General features: G+C 41.0%; 1 protein-coding gene across 1 annotated transcript; it reads right to left on the reverse strand.

Moving 5' to 3' along the window:
* Positions 1-6,386: 6,386 nt before the first annotated feature.
* LOC120110900 (uncharacterized) lies at positions 6,387-17,245 on the reverse strand. Its single transcript, XM_039126863.2, has 5 exons — positions 17,146-17,245; positions 16,045-16,127; positions 10,286-10,437; positions 7,141-7,216; positions 6,387-6,976 (listed from the first exon to the last, which is right to left on the reverse strand). Exons 2-5 carry the CDS (start codon positions 16,103-16,105, stop codon positions 6,777-6,779), a joined length of 489 nt encoding a protein of 162 aa, XP_038982791.2. The 5' UTR covers positions 16,106-16,127; positions 17,146-17,245; the 3' UTR covers positions 6,387-6,776.
* Positions 17,246-25,273: the final 8,028 nt, after the last annotated feature.

Below are 25,273 nucleotides of genomic sequence, written 5' to 3' on the forward strand. Positions count from 1 at the left end.
CATGCCAATACCACATACAGATTCACATACATATTCAACTTCGACGAACATTCCTTTCAATATTATGAAATCTTCTTAGCTCACTCCAATACTATGGAAGATCTACGTACAAATCCCACTCTAATAATTAGTAGCAAAACCAAAAGTACGATCACATCATAACCCATATCAAGTTTGAACTTCCAGGTCATTTAAATAATATCTGAATATAACCGATATGGCATTGTTGACCTTCGTACAGTTATCTTAGGTCAAACCTCTTTTTTTTTTATCATGATCAAAGACAATTTATACTTTCCTTCCACACTCATCGAAAACCAAACCCGATGCATACATTTTATCACTATGCCCAGTGATCTTACACCCTAAGCACCGAATTTAATTGTCACGTCCCAAATGATCATAACCTTAAGCTATGATATTTTTCTGTCACAATCTCTAATGATCTTAAACGTCAAACTCTAATGCCACTAAGGCTACAGTCCCTAGTGGTCTTAAACCTTAGATTACAATATCATTCCTGTTACAATCTCAGGTGATTATAAACCAAGGCTCTGATAGTTTTTCTATCATAATTCTCCACTGATACTCGCCTGAACATAAACCCTAGGATACCTTAACCTGGCTCTGATACCAATAAATCTGTCACGCCCCGAACCCGGGGCCCGGGGCGCGAGCAGACGCCGCGCACCTACAGGGCGGACCCCGCAGGCACGCAAGGCAGATAAATCAGATCAACTATTAATAACTAATTAAAAATAAATTACAGTTTTCAGATCAAATGTCCATATATACATAAGTCAAAAGAGAAAGTCTATATCCACTAGCTAACTACATCATGATCACTCCGTCCCGTAATCCCCATAATTATATATCATCACCTGCAAAAATGTAAATAGTAGGAGTGAGCTAACAGCTCAGTAGGCGACATCATGCAATAAAGTCATCATATAACATGTCATAATGCATATAAAAGCAGCTAAACACATAAATCCAAAAATCCACACAATAATCTGTAAACCCAATCCGAGACTCAAAATAACTCAACCGCATGACTACGGCCACATCACCCAGTGGCATGGTTACACCGAAGTGCCAATACAACTCTCCAAAGAGCCGCTCCACTGAGCCAACGCACCACTGTGCCGCACCCCCTGGTGCCAAACTCACGCTCCACCGAGCCGCTCCGAAGAGCAAAACGCACCCCTGTGCCGCCACTATTCTATCACCGGTGGTCGCGGTGTCGGAACTAGTTCCTCAGTACAAGTCGACAGGGCCAACGTATCATCCCATTGGCGGGGTCTAGACTATAGTCACGCGGATTTTGAAAATCAATAAATCAACTTTCTATATCAAAATCATAATCATACTCCCCACAGTAAAGCGCATAACAATTTATGAAATTAAATATTTAATTTTAATTCTAAACATAATGCCAATAATAAATCATAACATCGACATATGCAAGATACATGTTAAAATTCTACTTTAAAGCAATAGGTCACCTACCTGGGCTCGCTTAAGAATCCCTGTCACAGATATCACGAACCCCTGATTAAACATAAATATTAATTATTTAATTAATTAAGAAACATAATTTAAACTAATTCCAACCCCTTAAACTCCTAAGTCCATAGATCCAAGAATGGGCCCCTAAGATCAAACATAGACCCTAAAATCAGAATCCTTTAAACCCAAGTCAATTGTGGCCCAACACAGATTAGGCCCAACTGAACCAAACCAGATTACAGGTCCAGATCAGATCTCGGGCCCAAACCAAACCAGCCCACAGATCCAATCAGACCCAACTCAGCCCAAAAACAAGTCCCTAGCCCAACCCAAACCAGGTCTGACCAGACCAGATTAGATTAAATCTTGACGAATCAGATTACACTCAAATCAGGCTAACCCCAATTTCTGACTCAGATCCAAAACAATAACCCAAACCTATTCACTCAAATTCAGATCAAACCCAATACAAGGATTAGGTGGAACCGGTTCATAATCTAAACCGGTTCATGGTCTGATCCCCACTTGAGGCACGGAAATCAAAGCAAGGACAAGCACCCAGGCCGAATAAAGAAGAAGAAGAAGAAGAAGAAGAGGAAGAAGAAGGAGAAGAGGAAGAAGAAGGAGAAGAAGGGGGGGGGGGGTGGCTGGTGGCTCCGGTCGGCCCTCGGCGGCGGCGCTCGGCCAGCCGCCGTCGGCCATCCCACCTTCACAGGCGGCGCCGGACGGGAAGAAGAAGAGAAGAAGGAGAGAGAGGGAGGAAGAAAAGGGATGAAAGAGAGGGAGACCGGGGCTGGAAGCCCGGCCCCCGTTCACCCACCTCCGGCCGAACCCATTTCGGCCGGATTGACCCCGGCCGGCCACCGTCGGCCGGCCAACTTCACAAAAAAAAAAAATCTTCAGAAACAGGGGAAGATAAAACCGGTTGATATCCCTCATTTTCCCCCTTAAATCCATAAAAAGTGATAACAAAAAAAATATCTTCCTCACCTCCGGTCGTCAGCGGATGAATCCCCTGCGGCTCCGGCGGTGACGGGGCTCCGGCGACGGCAGCGGCAACGGCTCTCAAGGAAGGGGAAAGAGTTAGAGGAGGAAATGTTAGATTTTTTTAGAGGAATAGGGAGGGGTTCCTCTGATAGTTCACGAAGGGAGAGAGAGAGAGAGGGAGGGAGAGGGAAGAGGGGGGGCTTGCGGTGATTTCGCTGGCCGTTCGGCCGGCGTGGTCATCGTGGTCACCCCCACGACGACCCAACTAAAGTCGGCATCCCTTGCCGACTTCAGTTTGTTGGGCCCTAGGATGGGCCCAATTCAGGTCTTCACACTGCTGGTGGCTAATATTTTGCAAATCACTCCAGACTGGAAAACAAATAATGTCGCATAAATCTTTTTTTTTTTTTGAATAATTGTCTGGTCTGTCATCTGCTATGTTCGATCCAACAAAGTTTGCTTTGTTCTCATAACTGGTTTACTCCTCTCCCTGGAGTTCTTGTAGTTATCCTTCTTAAGATAGTCCGCAGGCTACATTAAGGATCTGTTCGGATGATTGGGTTGAAAATCCTATAAAATTTGTAGGTTGATATATATATTTGAATTTGCTCTGATACCAATTTAAATTTATAATGTACATTAGTTACAATAGATACAAAGATTAAAACCTTGAAAATTAACACAACATGAGAATGCATAGATAAAAAATTATGAACGGAAATTTCAACATTCCGTTGTTAAACCATCTAGATTTACATTGGACCCGTTCATGCTGATAATGATAAGAACTGCAGGTTTAAACCAAACATGAAGGGCTAGCAATTAACAGAACAAAGGCTGTGGGAAGAAGCATGAGGGAGAAAGGAAGGGCCGGTATTCTTCTCCAAACCTCAGCGAGTCCTACAAATAAGCATTCGAAGGTCAGCCAACTCGAGATTTGTGCAGATAGAGGAGGAAATAAATTGAAGTGTTCTGAAATCTATACCAAGTAAATATCATGAAAGAAGGTCAATCATTCTTTCCCCTAGAGGATGAATTGAGGCAATAGAAGAGCGGTGAAACTGAATCTTGAGAAACTACGTACGTAGCAAAAAATATAATAGTTGCAGTTTTCTTTAAAAAATATATATATATTTTTAAAAATTTGTATATATTTGGTAATTGATTGCTTCATTTATTATCCCTCCTCATCTCTCTCTGTCTTTTGACTGATTCAAGGTTTCTCTCTCCTCGTCCCTTCTATTGATTGCTCAGAAAATGATTTATGTGCTTTCCGCTGTCTCGTTAGTGTCGTTAATTTCTCTTCTAACTATTATTTTTGTCTTGCCGTTCTTCCGGCTTAAATCCAGGATAGTGGTAACAGCTCCAGGCAATTTTATCAACCAAATCATTTAACAACCATTTCTCATCTCTTTATTCCTCTATACTCACTGATATATAATTTGTTTTCTTCTTGAATCTGGATTTAAGTTTAAAATTTTATGTAATACAATATCAAAATTTATATTGACTTGTTCCATACATATAAATGAAGCAATTTGGATTTATGAAGATTTACAGGATAGATAATTTGTGTTTTTTCACGAGTTAGGAAAAGAAGTAACTTAAAGTATTTTGAAATAATTGAATGAATCTTCATGTAAAATTTTTGTTTATCAACTCAAACTCCCATATTAACTTGAATCGGGCCGCGAACTTTAGCTTTATCTGCAGCAATTTGCAAGTTGCTCCTAACTTAGTCTACCATTAGTCTTCATCACTTTGACGGGGCATCTTTGAAAATGGGATGCGTGGTTCAAATTTTGGCCATACTTTATCTCAAAATTACCTCTCTTATCTTTCACTCAAAAATTTAACTACAGGTGCCAGAGTACTCGGGTTTGGTGTAGCGGATCCAGAGCAGGTTGGAGAGATGGAGGGCGTCATCTCTATCCATGATGGGGAGATTGACACTGGTCAGATCGGTGTTGGAATTCATGCCGGTATATCTCATGTTCAACACTGTGGTACCGAAAACGACTCTGTTGAGGATCGAGTGACTTCTTCAGAGCTTCTTGTGGAAGTTACATGGTGGAGGCCATGTGGTGCATCTGGTGGCCTGGCAGTAGGTCTGCCTTCCCACCAGTGAGGGTGGTATAGAGATGCAGTCCCTTCTGGAGAGGCGCGAGGCTTTCATTGCTCGGCACATAGTTCGGTTTATGTTAGAGCCACATGGGCTCTGGAGTCAGGGGATGGCAACCAAATATGAACGAGGGGGCTCAGAGGTGGAACGGAGTGGTCATAGAGTCTCCTTCATGTGGTGCGAGATCAGGAGGTACTTGCTAACTGCGTCGGTAAACACCAGGTGGCTGATAGGCGATGGACGGAGCATCTATGTGACTGGTGATCCGTGGGTGGATACCCTTCCCCCGAGGTGCTGGCCGACCATGGTTGATATTGAGGCCGTGGAGGGGCTGCGGGTGTGCGACCTCGTAGCACCAGGAGGGGCAGAGTGGGACGAGGCCAGATAATGACAATTGTTCGTGATACACCTTGTTAAGAGGATCTGGTCCCTTCCGATACCAAGATGTGCAGGACCAGGGTTTGAGGTACCTTGTGCAGGGCCAGTGTTAGATTGGAAGATCTCTTCCATGTTATCCAACAGGAGCACGAGCCGGGGCTAGACTGTACTTAGATATGGAGGTTCGGGCTTCACCCGAGGGCAGCACTCTTCTTATGGAAGGTGATGTGGGACCGCCTTCCGACGAGAGCAGTGCTGAGCAGGCATGGCTTGGGGATCCCCACAGAGTGCGGGATATGCGGTGCAGAAGAGTCGGTGGACCATGTGCTATTCCAGTGAATATGGGTGAGGTCGATATGGCAGTGGATAGGAATCCCGTAGAAGGCCTGGCGTGAGAGGCTACAGCTCCTACAGGTGATGCGACAGTGGTTGGTGCGGACATGTCAGGAGGCCATCAGAGCGACTTGTACAGCGCATCAGATCTGGCTGTCAAGGAACGCTCGTACTCTCGGCGAGCGCAAAACGTTACCGAGGTTTGTTGCGGACTCCGCTCGAGTGCAGGCGATAGAGATCAGACCTACCCACTCTTTTCGGCCTCGTCATCGAAAGCGGCTTCCAATTGCTCGGAAATTCTCAGCAGATAGATCTTTGACAACTCGGAACATCTAGAGTTCCCTCTCTGTTTAGGCAGCTCCTTAGATGGTGTTTTTCATCTTGGAGCCTCCACCCCCGAGCTTCTTCAAGGTCAACTTCGACGGATCGGTGCTGGATGGAGGTACGCGGGATGGTGCAGGCTTTATAATACAGAGCCCGCACTCTAAAGTGGTGGCAGCGGATGGTTGCCAGTTGTTCGACACGTCGGTTTCGAAGGCGGAGTTGCCAGCTGCCTGGGCAGGTTTTCGACATGCGCGACAAATGCTGCAGGCCAGTTCGATCATCCTGGAGGGCGATTCAGCCATGGTTATCAAGTGGATTCCGAAAGGGCCGAGGGGCGAGAGCACGGACCACCACTCAGTGTACACCCTGTGATCAGAAGAGAAGGAGCCACCACATACACTCCTCAAGCTTGTGTTTTTTGATTTTATTAGGTATATTCGTTCACGCATTGTATGAAGAACCTATCAAAATAAAATAAAATAAAATAAAATAAAATAAAAAATTTAACTACAAAAGCATGGACAGCTTATTGTAGATTGTAGTAGAACCCCTTCTTGAGCAACGGCTCCTATCATGCTGCTCACTGACCTTCCAATTTCTCATTCTTTTGTTCTGCCGTGTAGGCTCTTGCACCTCCAGATCACTGAATTCTAGGATAAATAGTATCAGTATTTGAGGACTAAAGCAGCAACAACTCATCATGGCCATTTAGGCATCCAATATCACATCCAAATAAAATATCAAACAAATAATACATATATAATTTGGAGGGCAAGATTTGATGTTGCACCATGTACAATAACAAGACAGCCCATTGTTACCAAAAGAACGCAAATAAGACGGCCCATTAGAGAATAAATGCATGCAAGGATTTTCAGTTCAAGCTGGACCTTTGCCCCCAAACCAAGACATCACCATTTATATTGCAGCTCTATTCAATGGGTCTTTTTTTTACTGATAGCATATTCAGTGGGTCTTCAATGCACTTTTCTGCATTAACAGATCCTAAAAATGTAGGAAATTAAATAATTTGATCGCCCTCTCTTTTTCTTCTTTTCTATTGTCTTCTTTAGCAGAAGAAATGCGTACATGTTGCAACGGCAGATTATCTTGGTTGGATCAATCATCTCCTCCTACCCTCCCTGTAGGGTCCCTCGCTCTCTTGATCCTTCAGGAAGCCAAGGAATGCAAGCAGACCAAAAAAGAAGAAACCACCTGACCAAGGATGACCTCCACCGCCGCCACCGCCACCACCACCACCGCCATCATCACGAGGTGGGAGTCCAGTACCCCCATCATCAAGCTCTGGTGATTTCTCTTTTCCTGAAATCCACAAGTATACAGTTTTTCTTGTGTGATCCAAAAATTGGTGAAAGCAAAATAATATGCCAGCAAGTTGCCATTTTACAACTTTCAGTCTTAGGTGTAGGAAAAATACATTTTCCCCCTTTTATCAGTAATTTTAGAAAATACTGGTTTATTATTACCTTGGATGGGAGCAAGAGTGATTGTTGATGACTGGCGGGTGACAGTCTGTGTTTGCTCTGCTGCACATCTTGCATTCTGCAGCAACAGTAATAAGAAATTTACCAATAATAGGCTCATTAAGAACAAAAATAACTTGAATGAATGTCAAGTTTTGCACACAGACATACTAGCACCAACAAGAAGAATCTTGCATTCAAAAATAACCAGAGATTGAGCCGCCGTGGGACCAAAAAAAAAAAACAGAGATACAGTGGACAGGTAAGCAGAAAAAAATGGGATCAAGATCAGTAGGTCAGATACATAAGAAGATGAAATCAACCGTGAGCCAACAGAAATTGAAAGAAACTAAATTAGCTACAAAAGCTTCACAGAAAAAACTGTGGAAGTCACATGATTCCCACTTTTTGTCCACCAAATTGCTGATTTCAAAGTTGCACCAAGTATTCCGAAAGATGCAAAACAAGAGAATGCCGGACAAAGTAGGGAACTGACTAAAATGGCAGCAGGAAAAGCATATGACAACATTATGCAAAATAAGAGCACTACCAGCAACCAACAGTAGAAACATAACAAAGTGATCCAGCTAGCAGAGAATATCATCCAAGTTTTGCTACATCAGCAAGTCCTCCTCAAGAACATTTATTCAGAAATATAATAGCAGCAGCAATCGTACCCATAGCCATGCAACAGTCCAAAAAAAATCGATGCTAACAAGACAGCCCATCAGCAACAAGAAAACCAACAGACCATCAGTCCAGTATCAGAATCTCTTCAAATATGTAGTCTTGGGAATCTAGATTAAATATGATCCTGGTTTATATTCCCTGAAAGATTTAATTGACCATGTCCTTTAAAAGTCCAGTTGCCACAGAATAGCATTGACAAATAATTTACCATAAGAACTGGAATGGTCCAACTTCAACTGAAGCAATGTCAAGCATGGAGACACTCAAGACACTCTAATGACATCATTAAACACTTCACATCTGTCAAAAGGATTCATAAAGCATAGAGAGATCCTCGAACTGTTTCTGTTCGTACGTAAGGATAGCCAGTTGTATTCTGAACGCCCAATATCTTATACACTAGAAGAATAGTTTGGATGGCTGAAAAAGAATCACTTGACGTGGAGAGGACCAAAGAACCATAAACAGCAGTTGACTGCATAAACCAAAAACTAGCAAGAACTCTAGAAGTTCCCCATTGCTTCCCACTCAACATCCTTGTTTCTTTGAACTTAATAGCCCTTCAGTACTCAAATCCACATGCTCAGACACCAAGAATGGGTACCATCCTATGAAGTGTAGGACATAACATTTGTAGAGGCTCGGTCCCGCAGAGCCAACCCCCTAAAACCTTACATGAGGCCCATATCCATGACCTAAAGCCAATAACCATCCTCTACCTCCAGTGTCCGACCCAAACCCCTCTCAACTAACTAGATTTAGCATACTTGAACACCCTAAGACTCACATGTTTGCCATAATAATGATAAAATTTGAAGAATAATGTCATATTCCTTAATCCTGCCTTTAGGTAAGTTTTCAAAACCAGATTGTGCATTATTTTAAGATCAGACTATGAATCAGGCTATTAAAATTTGGATTCAATGGGTCAAATTCAAAATTCTTTAGGTCTGCATGCACTTTAAAACAACTATAAAGGGACCAACCTATATAATGCATGAACTTCTACCATGGTCTGCAGACACCACATTAACTGCTAGGGTTCAGGAAACAATTCAATTCATGGTCGTTCAAAGCAAAGCTCTGCTTTCTCTCTGCTTTCTTCCAAGTGTGAGTGTGTGTATCACGTCTCTCTGCTTTCTTCCAAGCATGCAGGCATGGTGCTTGCGCTGTGCCTATGTGCACATCCATGTGTTTATATGCATGCATGCAGGCACATGCATGTGTCAGGTCTCTCTCAGCTTTCTTAGAAGTGTGTGTATCTTTGTGTTTTCAGGTCTCTCTTCGCTTTCTTGAAAGAGAGTATGTGTGTGTGTGTTTAAAACCAAAACTTGGCAAAACGACATTTTCCCATCCATGCTTTCTTCCAAGCGCACATGCATGGTGCATGCACATGTGTGTGTGCATGCATGCATACATATCAGGTCTTCTCCGCTTTGTTGTATGTGTGTTAAAAATCAAAACTTCAGAAAACAACATTTCCCACCTCTTTTCTTTCACAGAAATAAATGAGAAGCAGCCAGGCTCGCTTCCACCCCAAAGAATAAAATAAAATAAAATAAAATCTAAAATAACAAAGACAAGAACCTACTCAAGAAAATGAAAATACAAACAGAACAAGAAATAAGGAGAACTGCGTTCTTTGTTTTCTGCCATTCTTCCATTACGAGAAGTTGCAAAACCTGTATATTTCCTATATTTTCTTTGATGCCGCATCTTTCCCCTTGATAACTTGGCCTTTGACAAACTATTAATTTCTTTTCTTTCCCTGAGGTGAATCAAGAAAAAATGCCTCCTATGAATTAAAAGAATGATTCCACCTACGAACAGTACCTAGCTAAACCCAAACCTACTCATTATTCCAAAACCTAGCATTGCAAATAAGCACTTCTAGATCTAATTGTTACCATCCTCTAGCTTGTAATAAAGTTCTATTTCTTTTTCTTAACTGAAAGCCATATTTTTTCATAGTCTTGCTTATGATGTTTGGAAAAGCAAACGGAACAAAGATTACCCCCCAAACAGACCTGGAGGAAGTCCTGAGGGTTGAAGGAACTTCTCCACATGCCCTGAGGGCATTTTCCATGTGCTTTCCATGCATGCATCTACATGCCCTATTCCATAGACAGATAAATATATGTTTGGTCAATCTTATTTTGAAGCACAATTAACATATTAAAAGTTAGATAAGCCATCTAAAAGTTTAAATTTTGAAAATACGCCTTTAATCTTTCCATAAAACCAGATGCTTGACAAGATAGATGCATCAACAATTAGACCTTAGACAGAATTAAGGAGATTTTTATAATCAATCAAGAGAATTTAATACCAGACTTTTGAGTCATTCTGCTAATTGGCAAAAGATAACATCCTTCATGTTTATGGATAAAAATCATGGACTTTATCATGCCCAATTTATCATTTCCTTTTGACTTGAAAAAGTTATAGAATCACATACCAAGGCAGCAGCACAGATCACTGCAGTAGAGCGCAGCCTTTGAACATGCAAAATGGGTTGTCTGTTTTGAAATGGCTGAAATTTGGTGTAGGTTACTGCAATACCAGACTTGGTAAGTTGGAGCCTCTGGGCCTGCAAGCTCTTTGTTTTTTCTGCATCACATGGTCATATAGTTTAATGTTAATCAACAAAGGATTAAGGGGGAAATAAAGAATATGAATATAACAGCTATTCCACAAAGAAGCAGAAAACAAGACAAAAATTATGAAACTGAGATATGAAAGAATCAGCTTCAAAGATACGCTATGCCTTCTTAGCAAATCAAGGTATATGATTGTATGTTCAGTTTCAAGATGGCGTTAAATACTAATTTATCCACCCAAGTGCATTACCCAACTTCCAGCTAGTTGCAAATGCTCAGAAGTTAAATGGAATAATAAATTGGTTTAGAAATACCATGTTCTAAGGGAACACCTAAAGCATATAGGTTTTCAACAAGCATCAAACTACTTATTTGAAATCCATAAGCTCAATGCTCTCAAATTTGAAGTTGGCAAAGTTCTAACTAATGGTTTCTTGATCTCAATAAACACGTTGTGCAAAACCAATTTCTCAATTTGTAAAGGTCTCAACCAGATGCAAAAGGCGTCCCAAGACTACTCCACAATACACAGATTTAACTTCCTTTCCCTCCATCAAAGTGGATATATACCAGCCATTAAAATTATGGGAAAAGATGACTGCAACTTTCAGAAACTATTTATGATGCTGAATTACATTTAGATTCCCAATGTTATCATTATGTTTTCTAATAGTTCTCATTGTACATTGGGAACTCCAAGATTTGGAAATAAACCAAATAGTTCCTCCATCAGATTATACAAGATGCACCCAAATGATCAATATTACAACTTTGTTAAAGACACAGATACATTCTTTATAACACAACAAAAAAAGTTCTGACACAAACACATACACTTTCTTTTTAAAGTGCTCTTCCCCTGAAACAGTGCATGCTCGTGTTTAGAATGCATTGGGTGCTCCCATTGTAGCAAACTAGTGTCCTCTAGTTTCTTTTTTCAGTTATTCTTGGATTCCAAATACTACAAAACCTTCTTGTCTTTCTTCCTCCTCGCTTAATGAGCACCAAAGATGGAAAAATAACTTAAAAATTGCCCTCCTATTTATCCTTTTATGACTTCTTTTGCAGCTTGTAGCATCACATCTATGACATCTGTTATGCATACAAACTAAAGCATGCGCCCATAAAGGCACAGATGAGAAAAATGAAAAATAATATTGAGTAAAAAAAAAATTCGATCTTCACGACTCTCTTCAGACCATCACTTAGATCTTTAAATAATTTGTTCTTTGAAAACCAAACAGAATAATTGCATTTTGTATTTTTATAGGCAAAACTCAAGTTAAGGCAAGATTGAGCATAATCAAAATTGATAAATTTTAAGCATAACAAGGTTTTGCGGAAACACTACAAACATTAAAATAGAAAAATAACCAAAAAGAGTTCCACTTTATTAGTTGGGAAGAGAAATGCAAAACTTAAGAAGGAAAAAAAGACTTTCCATAAAAGATTTTATTAAGAAAAAATGGTTATGTCAGGGAGTTTATGATAAGAAAACTGTTGTTTTTCACATAATGGTGACAGGCACGAGGAATGCCAAGGAGACACACTGGCTGGGGAAAGCTTGGAGTTCCACGTCTGTTAATAGTTGATTTTGGTGTGCATTTAGGGCATTAGAAATATGAAGAATGATAGTACCCATTAAGAAGTCCAACACCACCGAGCAGAGTCATTCCATGGTACAGCAACAGCTAGGTTTTGTAAAATAAGCATTCATCAAGTAACGAGAAACCAAGTGCTGTACTGTTTGAAATTAGGAGGTAAACCAAGTGCTGACTGAGAATACCTATTGAAAGCACACAAATGCTGAGAAAAAACAAGTTTCCCAATATGTCGCTCTACTTGAGGAGGCGTAAGTTCCTCTTCAATGGTCAGATGGTACCATAACATTCTTACCAAGTTTTCTTACAAAACTCACCTATCAATGATCTGATAAGAAAACTTCGGTGTGTGCGGTCAAAGTATTTATGCGCTTTAATCGGTAAGACTAATGACCAAAGTGGAGTGAATTATGCCTTTAATACAGTACACACACCATGTAGCACAGAGCTGATAACTGGAATGCATTGGCATGAAAAGAAGCACTAGTCTATAAAAAGATTCAAGACTGGGAAGCTATGATATATGATTTTTTTTAAAAAATAAAATGCAAACAAAAATAAGTTTTTGCTTATTTTTAGGAAAATAAGATCATAAATTATTCAAAAGTAATTTATCACACTAAATAATGTTTAACATGTGTTCCACAGTGCCAAGTAATTTATCACACTAAATCAAGATACGCCATCTTGGTACCAGGCCTCGTACCGGTGTCACCCCGCCACTATATCGGTAAGTCTGGTATGGAGGCTGGTTCAATGTACTGAGTATGGTTTACCTCGCGTACCATGTACCGGTACTAAATCGGTATGGTACAGTATGCTCTTTACCGTCTAGTTCGGTACGGTATGGTACCATACACTAAATAATGTTGCATGATTGTGTTGGCAGATTAACAAACACATTGTAGCATTTCGCGCATTAGAAGTATCATGGGAAGATCACGTACACAAGGTACTGTTGGAAACTTATAAATTATAAGTTGTCTCAATTTCGAACCATTGGTCCAATGTAGACTAACAAGTTTGTTATTGCCATGTTGGGTTGATAGTTTAGAACCTCGATTTGTTTCTGAAAATAAGTTCAATGGGAAGAGTTCAAAACTATTTTGAACAGAAACAAAGCTGTTAGCACAGATTTTAAAACTGAAATGAATACAATCTTGTACTACAAATGTGCTATAAATTGGTATGACATAAGACATCATAGATGGCAAATGGGTACTTTCCCCATATCATATCAAAAACCCATCGTATGATACATCTTGCATACACGAAGTAATACATCAGAGCACTTTAATCATCGGTCAAGACAACTTTAATAAATGAATACAATTTCACAAAAGCTTCCTTGCTTTATCATTAGATGCCTACTCAATAATGTAAGAAAAACTTGTCCTTCTCTCCTTTAATTTTTTTTCTTTTTATTCCAGATCGACAGCAAAGAATAGTGTTTCTTGGCATTTAATTGTAAAAAAATTCTAACATTTACAGATAAATTCTTGTTTTGCTAATATTTATACAAGCCACTAAGAAATCATTTTGTTGTAGAATAAGCCTGTGAGATTCCAGCCATATTCATCCATTTGGGCTTCAAAATATAAGAAGTAAAGGACTATTCTATGAATCAAGTTAGGCAGTAACTGCATGGAGTGCCATATAAATTGACAATCCATGTAATTGATCATCTTAAAGAAAAAAAATAACAATTACAATCAAATCTCTTCCCAAATATTCATTTTTAGCTTTACGAGTCATCATTTTCCAGTTGTTCCTACGAGGCCACCTCCAATGTTTATGAGCTATAATCCTTCTCACAACTGTCATCCATGCAAGACAAGGTCGTCTCCTCTTCTTTGTAGATATCCTTGGACAAGTATTCAAGCACTTTTCTTACTAGACGCTCCTAAGACCATGGTTGCACATGCATACTATTTGCTCAATCAGTTCTCCATTATTTATACATTTCTTTTCGGTGCAACTCCTACATTTCCTCTTATGCACACATTGCTTATTCTATCCTTGTTTCATCATATATCCATCTCAATGAAAACACTTTTATCATAATTATCTTGCTTACTCAAACCCTCTTTGCTGCAGATGCTTATGAACCATAAAACATTTGAAGACTTGAGTTTTGGTTTTAAGATTTATTGTCATGTCGCTAAGAAGTGTGTCAACTAGATATTGCCCCAGGAAGCCTCTCAGAACTTCATCCAACCAACTCTAGTTTTATTTGATTTCTCCATCTCTCCATTCTTTAGAATAAATAAATTAAAGATAATGAAACTGACCATACTGGGGTATCTCTTGGCCAATAATTTTGTCTGAAGCCTCAGCTTCATTTATGTTCCCATCAAAAATTGCATTCCACATATTTTGTTTTTTCTGTACTAACTTTTAGGTCTTTACCTTATAAAGTTATCTAGCATAACTCTAGCAAGTATCAATTAATATTGTTCTCTTCTGATCAGTAAACCCTGTCGTAGTCTGCAAATATCATTCACCACAGCTAATCTTCCTAAACGTTAGCAGTATGTTCCCTTGTAACTGGTATCTAGAGACGTAGGTTCAGCACTGAAGCTTACTGTAAACCCAACATGCTTGAAACTACACATGCCTCACAACAACTACTATTGATATTTCTTATCGTCTCAGCATACATGTCAGCAATTATAGCATGCTGATTATGCATATATCCTTTTCTCTATTGCAGATCAAATTACTTCTCTCAGTACCATATTCATATTCTTCTCTCAGAAGTCAGAACTGACCTCTAAAAGATGGAACAAGGCTCAATGATTGTAGCAATGGTTATGGTTATTTAAATTGCTTTAACAATTAAAACCTCCAATATACCAATAAATTCAAAGCCATACACTGTAAAGGTTGGCTTGAAATATTAAATGAAGATTCTTCTATCCAAAAAGTTTCCTCCTATTTTAATAGTGCAATTCAATAGACCTGTCTGTCCACTTCAACCATCATGGTAGCATTGCTCATCAAGACCTTATTTAAGAACCTAGTGTGATGCTTTGTTTTATTTCCAAAGAGCAGCCATATCCACCTATCTTCTGCTTTTGCTTTTCTTTTTATTTAACTTCAAAAAGAACATTTGTTCCTTCTCTAATTTAATTATCATGTATTAGATTAGCTTTTCTTTGGTGGGTTTGAAAACTAGATTTCAAGGCCTCACTCCATCACCTAGAGAAATGCTTAATTCCTGGCCAAAGAGAGTTGTAACATCACCAATTATATTTTTACTTATTCCTTCCTTAATTATCTTTCACTGAAAGTGGAGCCTCATTTGGTTAGTTCAAACACTTGATTTCAACCAAGCATTAGTTTCAGTTTCAGTAGCTTCACACAATGGTTTTGACAATTTTGTCCCAAAGGTAATTGGGGTAAAAGGCCCAAAAGAGAAAAGGGAATCTATCACGCACATGACAAGCCAAAAAAATGAATAAGATCATTTTGGAAGTGCGGTACTATTAAGGGCCTCTTAATTTATCATTTAAAGGCTTCACACTGAAACATCCAATAAGTCACAATTTTTAAAAATAAATAGTCAAAGATCATGTTTCATGTCATCATAGAGTATACATTTATTGTATTTTAGTTAATGACAATTTCAATGTTTATGACAAACTAATACCATAAACTAACAAGGAACAGAAGTTGTATGTATCCATCGGAGAATAATCACCACAAACTAACCAAGGAATTCTTAGGCACATCACATCCAAAAAAATGCTTACAATGTTCAAACACCTAATTGACGTTCAAATCATCCTAGAGATCTTTCTTCACCTCACAAATTGGTATGAATCGCTTGTTTAAGTATGTGAATCACCTTTGCATCTTGCATGCATAAGACCTTCATTTAAATATGTTACGGATCTCCTAAGGGGCACAAATAACAAATTGAACAAGAAAACCTACATAGATCCATGTTGAGTTCAGAATTATTCTATGTCCAATCAATAATTAGTCATCTTAGACATTGTAAAATTAAGTACCTGGCAATCTGTTAAATGAAATTGTGAGTGTAGGTACTGTTCCAGCTGTTAGAGACATCATGCCAAGAAATGAAAGGGAAAACCTACAGATTAGAATTTTCCATTAGGACTTCCATTACATATGAAGAGAAAGAATGAAAAAATTTCCAAGACAAAATTTAATATAGGCACTAAATCGTTAAGCGAACATATGAGAAAGTTACTTATTCTGTTGGTTCAAGCCAAATTTATCATCCATTCACTTCTGATCAAAACCCATGGGAACAAATTGTGCACATTTTATAAAACGCATGACTTACAGATACTTGTAATTTGTGAGGATATCACAAAAGAGGGAATTATCTGTTTCACAAATAAAAACAATCTGTAGAAAAACTGGACCAAATTAAACCTAAAGTAAAAGCAACAATATTACAAGGAGAACCAATTTTTCATTTTCAAGATTAGAAAAACCTTGAGGAAAAATGTCAGGAAAAAAAGAACAACAACAATATAATGAAAAAAGAACATTGCACGTGTCAGTCAAATAAAAATACATCGTGTTACAACAGCAATGAGCAGTTATGAAAGAAAGCATATAATGACCATGGGTGTGTCCTCGAAATAGATAAAAACTGCAAATCTTGGAAATTTAGCAAAGCATGTCCTCAGAAATAAAAAAATCTTTTAAAAAAAAGAAGAAAAATCACTGCCCCCAAAACCCAGCCCATAAATCACCAATCCTAGATAATTAATTCCAAGAAACTCGAAAAAGATCCGATCTTTTTACACCCACGTCATGAAAAGGAAAAAAAAACCTAAAAAAAGAACCTGTCTGGAAATTAAAATTTCAAGAACCGATCAGGAAATGAACGTTAACCATCAACCGGACGATTTCTGGAAATTCTTTCACATTCGACACTACGTCCCCATAACAGCAATCTAATGAAAACACTCTTTGATCTCAACGAAAACGACGAGAGACGGAAAAGGATAACATTTTCTTTCTAATTGAGGGCAAGATAAGCGGAGATGAAAAGATCTATCAGAGAAACGTGAAGGAATAATCCAAGCAAGAATCGGAGAGAGAGAGAGAGAGAGAGGTGGAGAAAACTCGATAACCTTCCTTGCGGTCCGATGCCTCCAAAGTGGGCGAAGGATCCAGATAGCCCGGCGCGAGGGGAAGAGAATGTTTTCGAGAGAGAAACTGGATTAAAATGGCTTTAGAAGTAGGCCGGGCCGCAAGGTCTATTAGTAAACCGACTTTGTTAACCGGGCTGGCGCCTGGCGATCAAGACAGAAACCGGTTCACGTAGTGGGTCACGCTGCCAAGGCCCAGTATATATATTGGGCTAGCCCGGATGACCTTGAAAGTCTTCATCAATTTTAATAGGATTGGGCTCTTGGCTTGAAGGCTTTAAAAATTTTACTATTGTTGATGTTTGCATTCCATGAATGTGGGATGAGGTTGCTGTTTCCAATTATAACATGTAATGCAACGATAGTTGAAGCAATTGACCTCGAAAATAAATGGTAAATGCATGTGATGGGTCACATTTACCACTGTGTGGTGCTTTTTATCCTTTTTAATTAACTGATTGGATTGAAATCAGGATACCAAGCAAATGGTGGCATGAGGAAATTTGCGCAGCATACCACCGGCCTGTGGCCGGAATTTGAAGAAGATAGGATCGGATTCAACTATTTTGAATTTTCAAGAACTTTTGAGGCAACGAAATGCTACTTAAATTTATTGTAGATTTACCTTAAAAACTAGAGTAAAATAAAGAAAAAAATAATATAAAAATGATTTCATTATTTTGAGAAGGATCTCTTGCTCTCATTACAATTTTTTTTAATACCTTTTTCGTCTTTTCATGTGGTTACAAGCAGTGGTCAATTATTTTCCACCCACTCATTTTATTGTTTCTAACCGATTATATTTTAAAATTTGTCTTGAATCTATCCAATCTATTTATTGGATGGACTCATCGTATGATTAGTCTAATCTAATTGGCTGATTAGCCTATATAAGCTTGCAAATATATGGTGCAAATAGTAACTTGTAATTGATTTCAGATAATTGTGATGTACCTTGCAACCGCCCTTCCAAAATTTGACCAAAAATTATATACCATGTGTGGAACTTACATCCTTGTCTTGAGATCCATAAAGATGCAGGCTGCATATTTATTTTATCAAACAAACTCTCCTTTTTGTTTGATTGATGCTTTAATGACCTCCTATCATGAGCTACAAATGATACATCAAAGTTTTGATTTGGCATTGCACCATACAATGTTATTCTCATGACGCTTTCTGATTAAGATTTTTTTGATTTGTTAAATCACACTAGGATATAAGGAAACTAAACATATAGTACCATTATAGGCCGCCAAATACAAAAAAATGCCCTAGAACACCTATATTAACATCCTTAAGCTAGTCATATTTAACTCAATCAATATTTAATTTTTCATAGTATTTCAGAAAACATAGTCACCTATCTATCGTTCTTTTCCAAGTTCAATGAAACTTATGATCAATCTTCTATATTTTGATCCACTTATTAAGATTACTCATTAATTGCGATATTTTCGTGCCATATCTTAATTTGTAGCTAAGACGATCAATATCACAGAAAAACATATCCAAAGTGTTTTACATGTGGTGGTCTGATTCGAAGATTTCAACCTAGCTCTTCTTATATGCACTAGATTAGTTGGACTCGGTCACTCGGATTGTATTTTCCATGCAAAAGTATAATTAATCTTAATTTATGAGTTGATTATTGGATTGCATCACATATCTCAAAAAACTTCAAATGCTTTCGTTTCTTTTGCGAACAGATGTTACCGGGTGGATTGAAGGGGGTAGAAGCCCGTGGGTTTTGGCAGCGGTGTATGCAAGTACAGAGTATAGGGTGAGGCGGAACTTGTGGGTGGAGGCCACTCAGTTGATCAGTCAGGGGTATCCAATGTTAATGGCAGGTGACTTTAATTGCATTGTGGATCCTCAGGAGAAGAGAGGTGGGAAGCCTTTTTCTTGTGATAGGAAGGTTAAGGAGTTTCAGGACTTTCTCATGATGAATGGTTTGGTTGACTTGGGTTTTTCTGGCCCAAAGTTCACATGGTGTAATAATCAGCAGGGACAGGCCAGAGTATGGGAGCGGCTAGACAGAGCCTGTGCTACTGCGGGGTGGGTCCAGTGTTTTCCGGATTACCAGGTTAGTCATTTGACGAGGATTGCTTCGGACCACTGTCCACTACTGGTGAGCACTGATGCACCTGTACTAGTTCGCCCTCCTTTCAGGTTCGAGAAGATTTGGCTCAGTTATCCTAGATCCTGGGAGATGGTGCGGGAGGCTTGGAGGGTACCTGTTAGGGGAGATGCTATGTACCGAGTATCCCGTAGACTGGAGATGACGAGGAGACGGCTGCGGAGGTGGAACCGTGAGGAGGTGGGGAATATTTTTAGGAGGGTGGAGGATCTAGAGGGGGCGATTGCCAGGTTACAGCTTCAGGAGACCCAGGGAGGAGGTTTATCGGAGGAGGAGGTGGGGGAGCTTAGATCTCACTTGGCACTGCATAATTCTTTACTCAGACAGCAGGAGGTATTTTGGAGACAGAAGTCAAGGATACAGTGGTTATTGGAGGGAGATCGGAACACCAGATACTTTCATCAGGCGACAGTTATCAGAAGGCACCAGAATAGGGTCAGAGCCATCAGGGGTGAGGATGGGCAGATGACGGAGGATCCTGTTCAGATTAGTCGGATTGTGGAGAGTTTTTTCAGAGCGCGATGGACTGAGCAGTTAGGGGGTGGGAGCACAGAGGACATACCGGCGCCTTTAGCTGGGGTGACGGAGGAGGAGACTGCAGCATTGATCAGGCCGGTACTGGAGAGGGAGGTTAGGGAGGCGGTCTGGTCCCTTGAGGGGGATAAGGCCCCGGGGCCAGATGGTTTTCCTCCGTTATTTTTTCAGAGGTACTGGATGATAGTCGGACATGATGTGACGGCGGCCATACAGCAGTTCTTTGATGTATCTGCGATGCCCACTGAGTGGCAGCGGACCTTTATCACACTGATACCGAAACGGCAGGACGCCTCGGAGCCGGGCCATTTTCGCCCGATTAGCCTGTGCACGACCTTGTACAAGGCGACGGCGAAGATTCTTGCTGTTAGGTTGAGGGAGATTCTACCGAGGTTGATCAGTCCGGAGCAGAGTGCATTCTTGAGAGGGCGGAGTATCTCAGATAATGTGATGATTGCCCAGGAGTTTATGTTTGACCTGCATAGAGCCCCGATGAGGAGGAGCTTGATGGGGATCAAGCTCGATATGGAGAGGGCCTACGACAGGATGTGCTGGGATTTTCTGCAGCAATCCATGCAGGGGTTTGGCTTCCCCGAGATATGGATTAGCTGGGTTATGGGATGTGTGAGGGCTCCCTCATTCGCCATTTTGGTGAATGGCTCGCCATCCCGATTCTTTGAGCCGGCCGGAGGGCTGCGACAGGGTTGCCCCCTCTCACCATTACTTTTTATTATGTGTGCGGATGCGCTGTCTAGAGCGCTCAGACAGGCGATGGTTACTCAGGAGATAGAGATTTACAGGCCGGCGGAGGGAGCTCCTCCATTGTCTCACCTTCTTTTTGCTGATGACTGCTTATTACTTGCCCGGGCTACGAGGCGGACGGCGGAGGCTCTCCGAAGGATTCTATGCCACTACTGCGAGGTATCGGGACAGAGAGTTAATTTGGGGAAGTCTACTGTATGCTTTAGCCCGAGGATCAGGCCGGCGGAGAGGACCTCTATCTTGGAGATTTTGGAGGTGGGTGAGCAGGAGGGTTTGCTGAGGTATCTGGGGGTTCCGATTTCAGGCCGGCGGCTGCGGAGCAGGGACTGTCTCTCACTTGAGCTCAGCATTAGACACAGACTGGAGGGATGGCAGATGCACACTCTTTCCATGATGGGGAGGATCACATTGGTTCGGTCAGTTCTTTCTTCAATTCCCATCTACTTATTGTCCAATTCCTTTATTCCGGTGTCTCTTGTGAGGAGCTTGGAGCGGACCTTTCGAAACTTTATCTGGGGTGGGAATGGGGGCAGAGGTGGTGTTCATCTGGTGGCATGGGAGGTGGTCTGTCAGCCGATCAGGTTCGGTGGGTTGGGGGTGTTGTCTTTGAGGGATAGGAGAGAGGCTTTAGCGGCTCGACATGCAGCGAGGTTTGTGTTAGAGCCTGATAGCATGTGGTCCTCGTTGATGAGGGCCAAATATGGAGCTCTGATACCTGGAGTGCGCGGAGGCCGATTACATTCGCCGGTGTGGAGGGAGATGTGTGCTAGGGCCGCGCTGGTGCTTCCAGAGATGAGATGGGCCATTGGTGATGGGCGGTCTATAGATGTCTTGGAGGATAGGTGGGTGACTGAGCAGCCGATCAGCCGTATTCCGACTTTGGTGGATTCGGTGAGGATTGATGGATTTAGGGTTAGTGATTTGATTTACCGAGAGGGGGGCTGCTGGAGGGAGGGACTGATTCGGAAGGTGTTTGGGGAGGAGTTGGCAGTGACGATAATGGACCTTCCGATTCCTCTGCAGGAGATGCCAGATAGATTAGTCTGGTGGTCGACGGGTCGGGCGCAGGTGCGAGCTAGGGATCTCCACACTTTGATGAGCAGGGCGTCAGACAGGCAGATTGAGGGCAGATGGATATGGCGGCTGCGATGTCACCCGCGGGTAGCGCTCTTCTTCTGGAAGGTGGCATGGGGATGCTTACCGACCAGGGGCATGCTAGCCGGACGGGGCATGCTGATTTCTCAGTGCTGTGAGCGGTGTTCAGGTATCGAGGAGACCATTGACCATGTTTTGCTGCAGTGCCCCAGGGCTAGAGAGATATGGAGTAGGTCTCCTGTTATGTTACCCCTTTCAGTGGAGTCGGCCCAGGACCTGATGCATGTGTTGAGAGCTTCTACGCGGAGGCCTTGTTCTGTTGAGGCGGGTATTATGATGGCACACTTGACTTATCATATATGGCTGGACAGGAACGCTGGTCTATTTGAGGGTAGGAGGTGGTCCGCGAGGATGGTGGTGGATCGAGCTATGCTGCATGCAGGGGAGATGGTCGCGACTACTGCGTGGTTCACCTCTGGAATGGCTAGGGACATCTGGGGTATCCTTCCCGCTGCTACAGCTGTCACGACCCCCGCCCCGTTCCCGGCGGGCCGCCGCGACGGTCCTAGGGTGCGGGTAGGCATAAGGCCACCAGCCACCACGTAGAACCCTACTACCTATCAATCATAAATAAATTCTGAAAATTTTGGCATGATGCATGCACAAAATGATCACCTTTCCTATGGTGACCTATCAGGATTATCTCATTACATACAACAACGCTACCTGTCAGAGCAGCAATCACATAACCTGTCACATAACGAACCTGGACAATATATATCAATACATCATCACAGGCATATAACTCAACTATATAAAAATCTGGTTCCCATTCCATCCATGGTCAAACCCATATCCACAACAGGATCTATGACTATGACTATACACTAAATACAACAGAAGGTTTATAATACACCAAAAGGGTATAAACCTCTATCTACATTATACTATACTATGGAGCGGCACAGCTAGCAGGCAACCACTAATCCTGCTCCTCTCTATACAATACCTTTCCTGCAATCAAAAACATCAAACTGGGGAGTGAGTATATAAATACTCAGTGAGTGGAGTAGAGAGTACTATGCACATGAGACAGAATATAATCATGGCTTGAGATGAAATCTCAAGATCAATAACAACATGAACATGAACTCAACATAGAGAATATGGAATAAATCATCAATATTACCACAATCAATATCAACTTATCTGAAGCATATATGGAATAATCAAGTAAACATATATGCTACTCATGAATATGCTCAACAGATCATAATGCTGGAACATACAAATCAGGTGTCAATATGCTGAAATCATCACTAGACAGCTATCGGGAGGTGGGTTTTACGCCCCAGGCGAACCAGCAACAACTCCCTACTGCCATATGCATATATCGAATATGACACCACACCAATATGTAAATCATCACTAGACAGCTGTCGGGAGGTGGGTTTTACGCCCCAGGCGAACCAGCAACAACTCCCCACTGTCACATGCATATGCAGGATAAGACACCATATCGATAATGTAAATGCTAGACAGCTATCGGGAGGTGGGTTTTACGCCCCAGGCGAACCAGCAACAACTCCCCACTGTCACATGCATATGCAGGATAAGATACCACACTGATCATGTAAATGCTGGCCAGTATCCAGAACAGAAATCCATCTCACATCTACATACTAAACGGCACCTCGCGGGAATTCTACATCCGCGGAAAGCCATACTGTACCTCGCGGGGTCTTACTATGCCCGGCGGCAAGCAGAATATAAGTCGTAGGACCGGCCGATCCTACGCCTAGGGCCGTGTCCCCCCTAGGAAGGGACTGGGCTCCGCCCACCCAGAAGGCTACTATGTGCACAAAGGCCGATGTTCAACCCCATCGACTATAGGTGTCCTGCAAATACTGCCAAGCCATGCATAAATGCCATAATGCACCCTCCCAATACTCTACTAAAAAGGAGCATAATCAAGACTACCACTCACTCGGCCACGACCCAATTATAACTAACATCAGGGTTGGGAGTGAGGAATCACGGGAGTACAATGCAACTCAATATACCATGAGAAGGGCTCTACAAGTCTTTGAAATAGAGGAAATGAAATCAATTTACAAAAAAAGTCATTTCACAATTCAGATCCAATTTAATTACTCATAAAGGAGTATAATCAAGCTACGACTCACAAGTCTTTAAAATAGAGGAAATAAAATCAATTTACAAAAGAAATCATTTCACAATTCGGAATCAATTTAATTACTCATCAACCCCTCGTAATTCCTCTCAATGTTCCCTCAAATGCATGTACAGAATAATCAAGCATGGAGAATCAAGATTATAGAGGAATCTACTACAATATCAATCAATATGCTCAAGTGGAATCAATTCACACTTGGCGACATTCATGAAAATGAATTAAGGATGCTCATGGTGCAAAGTACATGATTCCCACTCACCTGTCAATCTGGCACAGCCCTGATACGCCTCCAAAACTTTATGGTAGGCAGTAGGGGCTTCTTCTTCTTGCTCCCTAACTTCTTGCCCAACTGTGACATGCATTTATAATACATTTAGTCTTGTATCAAGGTCATAATCTACGTGCCAATTATAATATAGGGAACTTTAATTGATTCAACTCCCCCGTTCCCTAAATCTTTTCTTTTCTTTCTTTTTTTTTTTTAATTAATTAACTCACCATTTATGTGTATTAGGGACTCCCTTGCATGAGTACAAGGTCCCTTTTAGCTTGATCTAGGCTTAATACCCTATTATAGCATGAAATCCCCTATTTTCCACCCGGATGAACAGTAACCCAGACCGACAGCCGGTTACTTCATCCCAGGTTTGATCCATTTTTCAGACTCCAAATTTGATGAAATTTTTACCTAACATTCTACACTCATAGAGGATTCCAAAGAGATAACATGCATCATCATCGGAGGCCGTTTGACCCCCTAAATAATTTGCCGAAGTTGGGACTTCGGCACAGTTTTTCCGTAGTGCCGGAAAAATTTGTCAAAATCCGATTCTTCCTCTTTTAACCGCCTCTACAACCCTTATCCGACCCCTCTAGACTATATCCACCCTTTGTATAGCCTAATGTCATCAAAAGACTAGATAGGGATTGATATTTACCTTTTTCTTTTTGGAAATCGAGGTCCTTGCGTAGAGGGGAAGGAGATCTACGTTTTTCCCTTCAGCTAGAAATGCAACCGGGATCTCCTTCCTCTTCCTTTCTTCCTTTCCTTTCCTCTTCCTTTCTTCCTTTCCTTTCCTCTCCTTCTTTTTCTTCCTCTCTGTCCGTCTGAGACTCCCCTGTGACTCTCTCTCGGTTTCCATCTAAAAGCCACAGCAAACCCCCCCCCCCCAATTAAATCACATCAAAACACTATTCACCCTTTGTTTAATATTATTAAATTCCCATTTTGCCCCTAACACTTCAACATATCTACCGTTATGCCATTAACTTTTGATTCCTTCCAATTTTACCCTTACCACTTCAATGCATCTACAACTATGCCATTATCTTTTGATTCTTTCCTATTTTACCCCTTATATTAATTGAAAAGGACTATTCTA

Source organism: Phoenix dactylifera, chromosome 2 (assembly GCF_051530095.1).
Source record: "Phoenix dactylifera cultivar Ajwa chromosome 2, Ajwa_hap1_PhDact_Kaust_v1.1, whole genome shotgun sequence".
NCBI lineage: Eukaryota > Viridiplantae > Streptophyta > Magnoliopsida > Arecales > Arecaceae > Phoenix > Phoenix dactylifera.

Bases quoted from the DNA above. Each gene is read 5' to 3' on its own strand.
- LOC120110900 (XM_039126863.2), bottom strand. From the start codon at position 16,105: ATGATGTCTCTAACAGCTGGAACAGTACCTACACTCACAATTTCATTT. The intron at 10,438-16,044 runs GTACTTAATTTT...CATGTGATGCAG, and splicing joins TTCATTTAACAGATTGCCAG to AAAAAACAAAGAGCTTGCAG. The intron at 6,977-7,140 runs GTAATAATAAAC...TGTGGATTTCAG, and splicing joins CACTCTTGCTCCCATCCAAG to GAAAAGAGAAATCACCAGAG.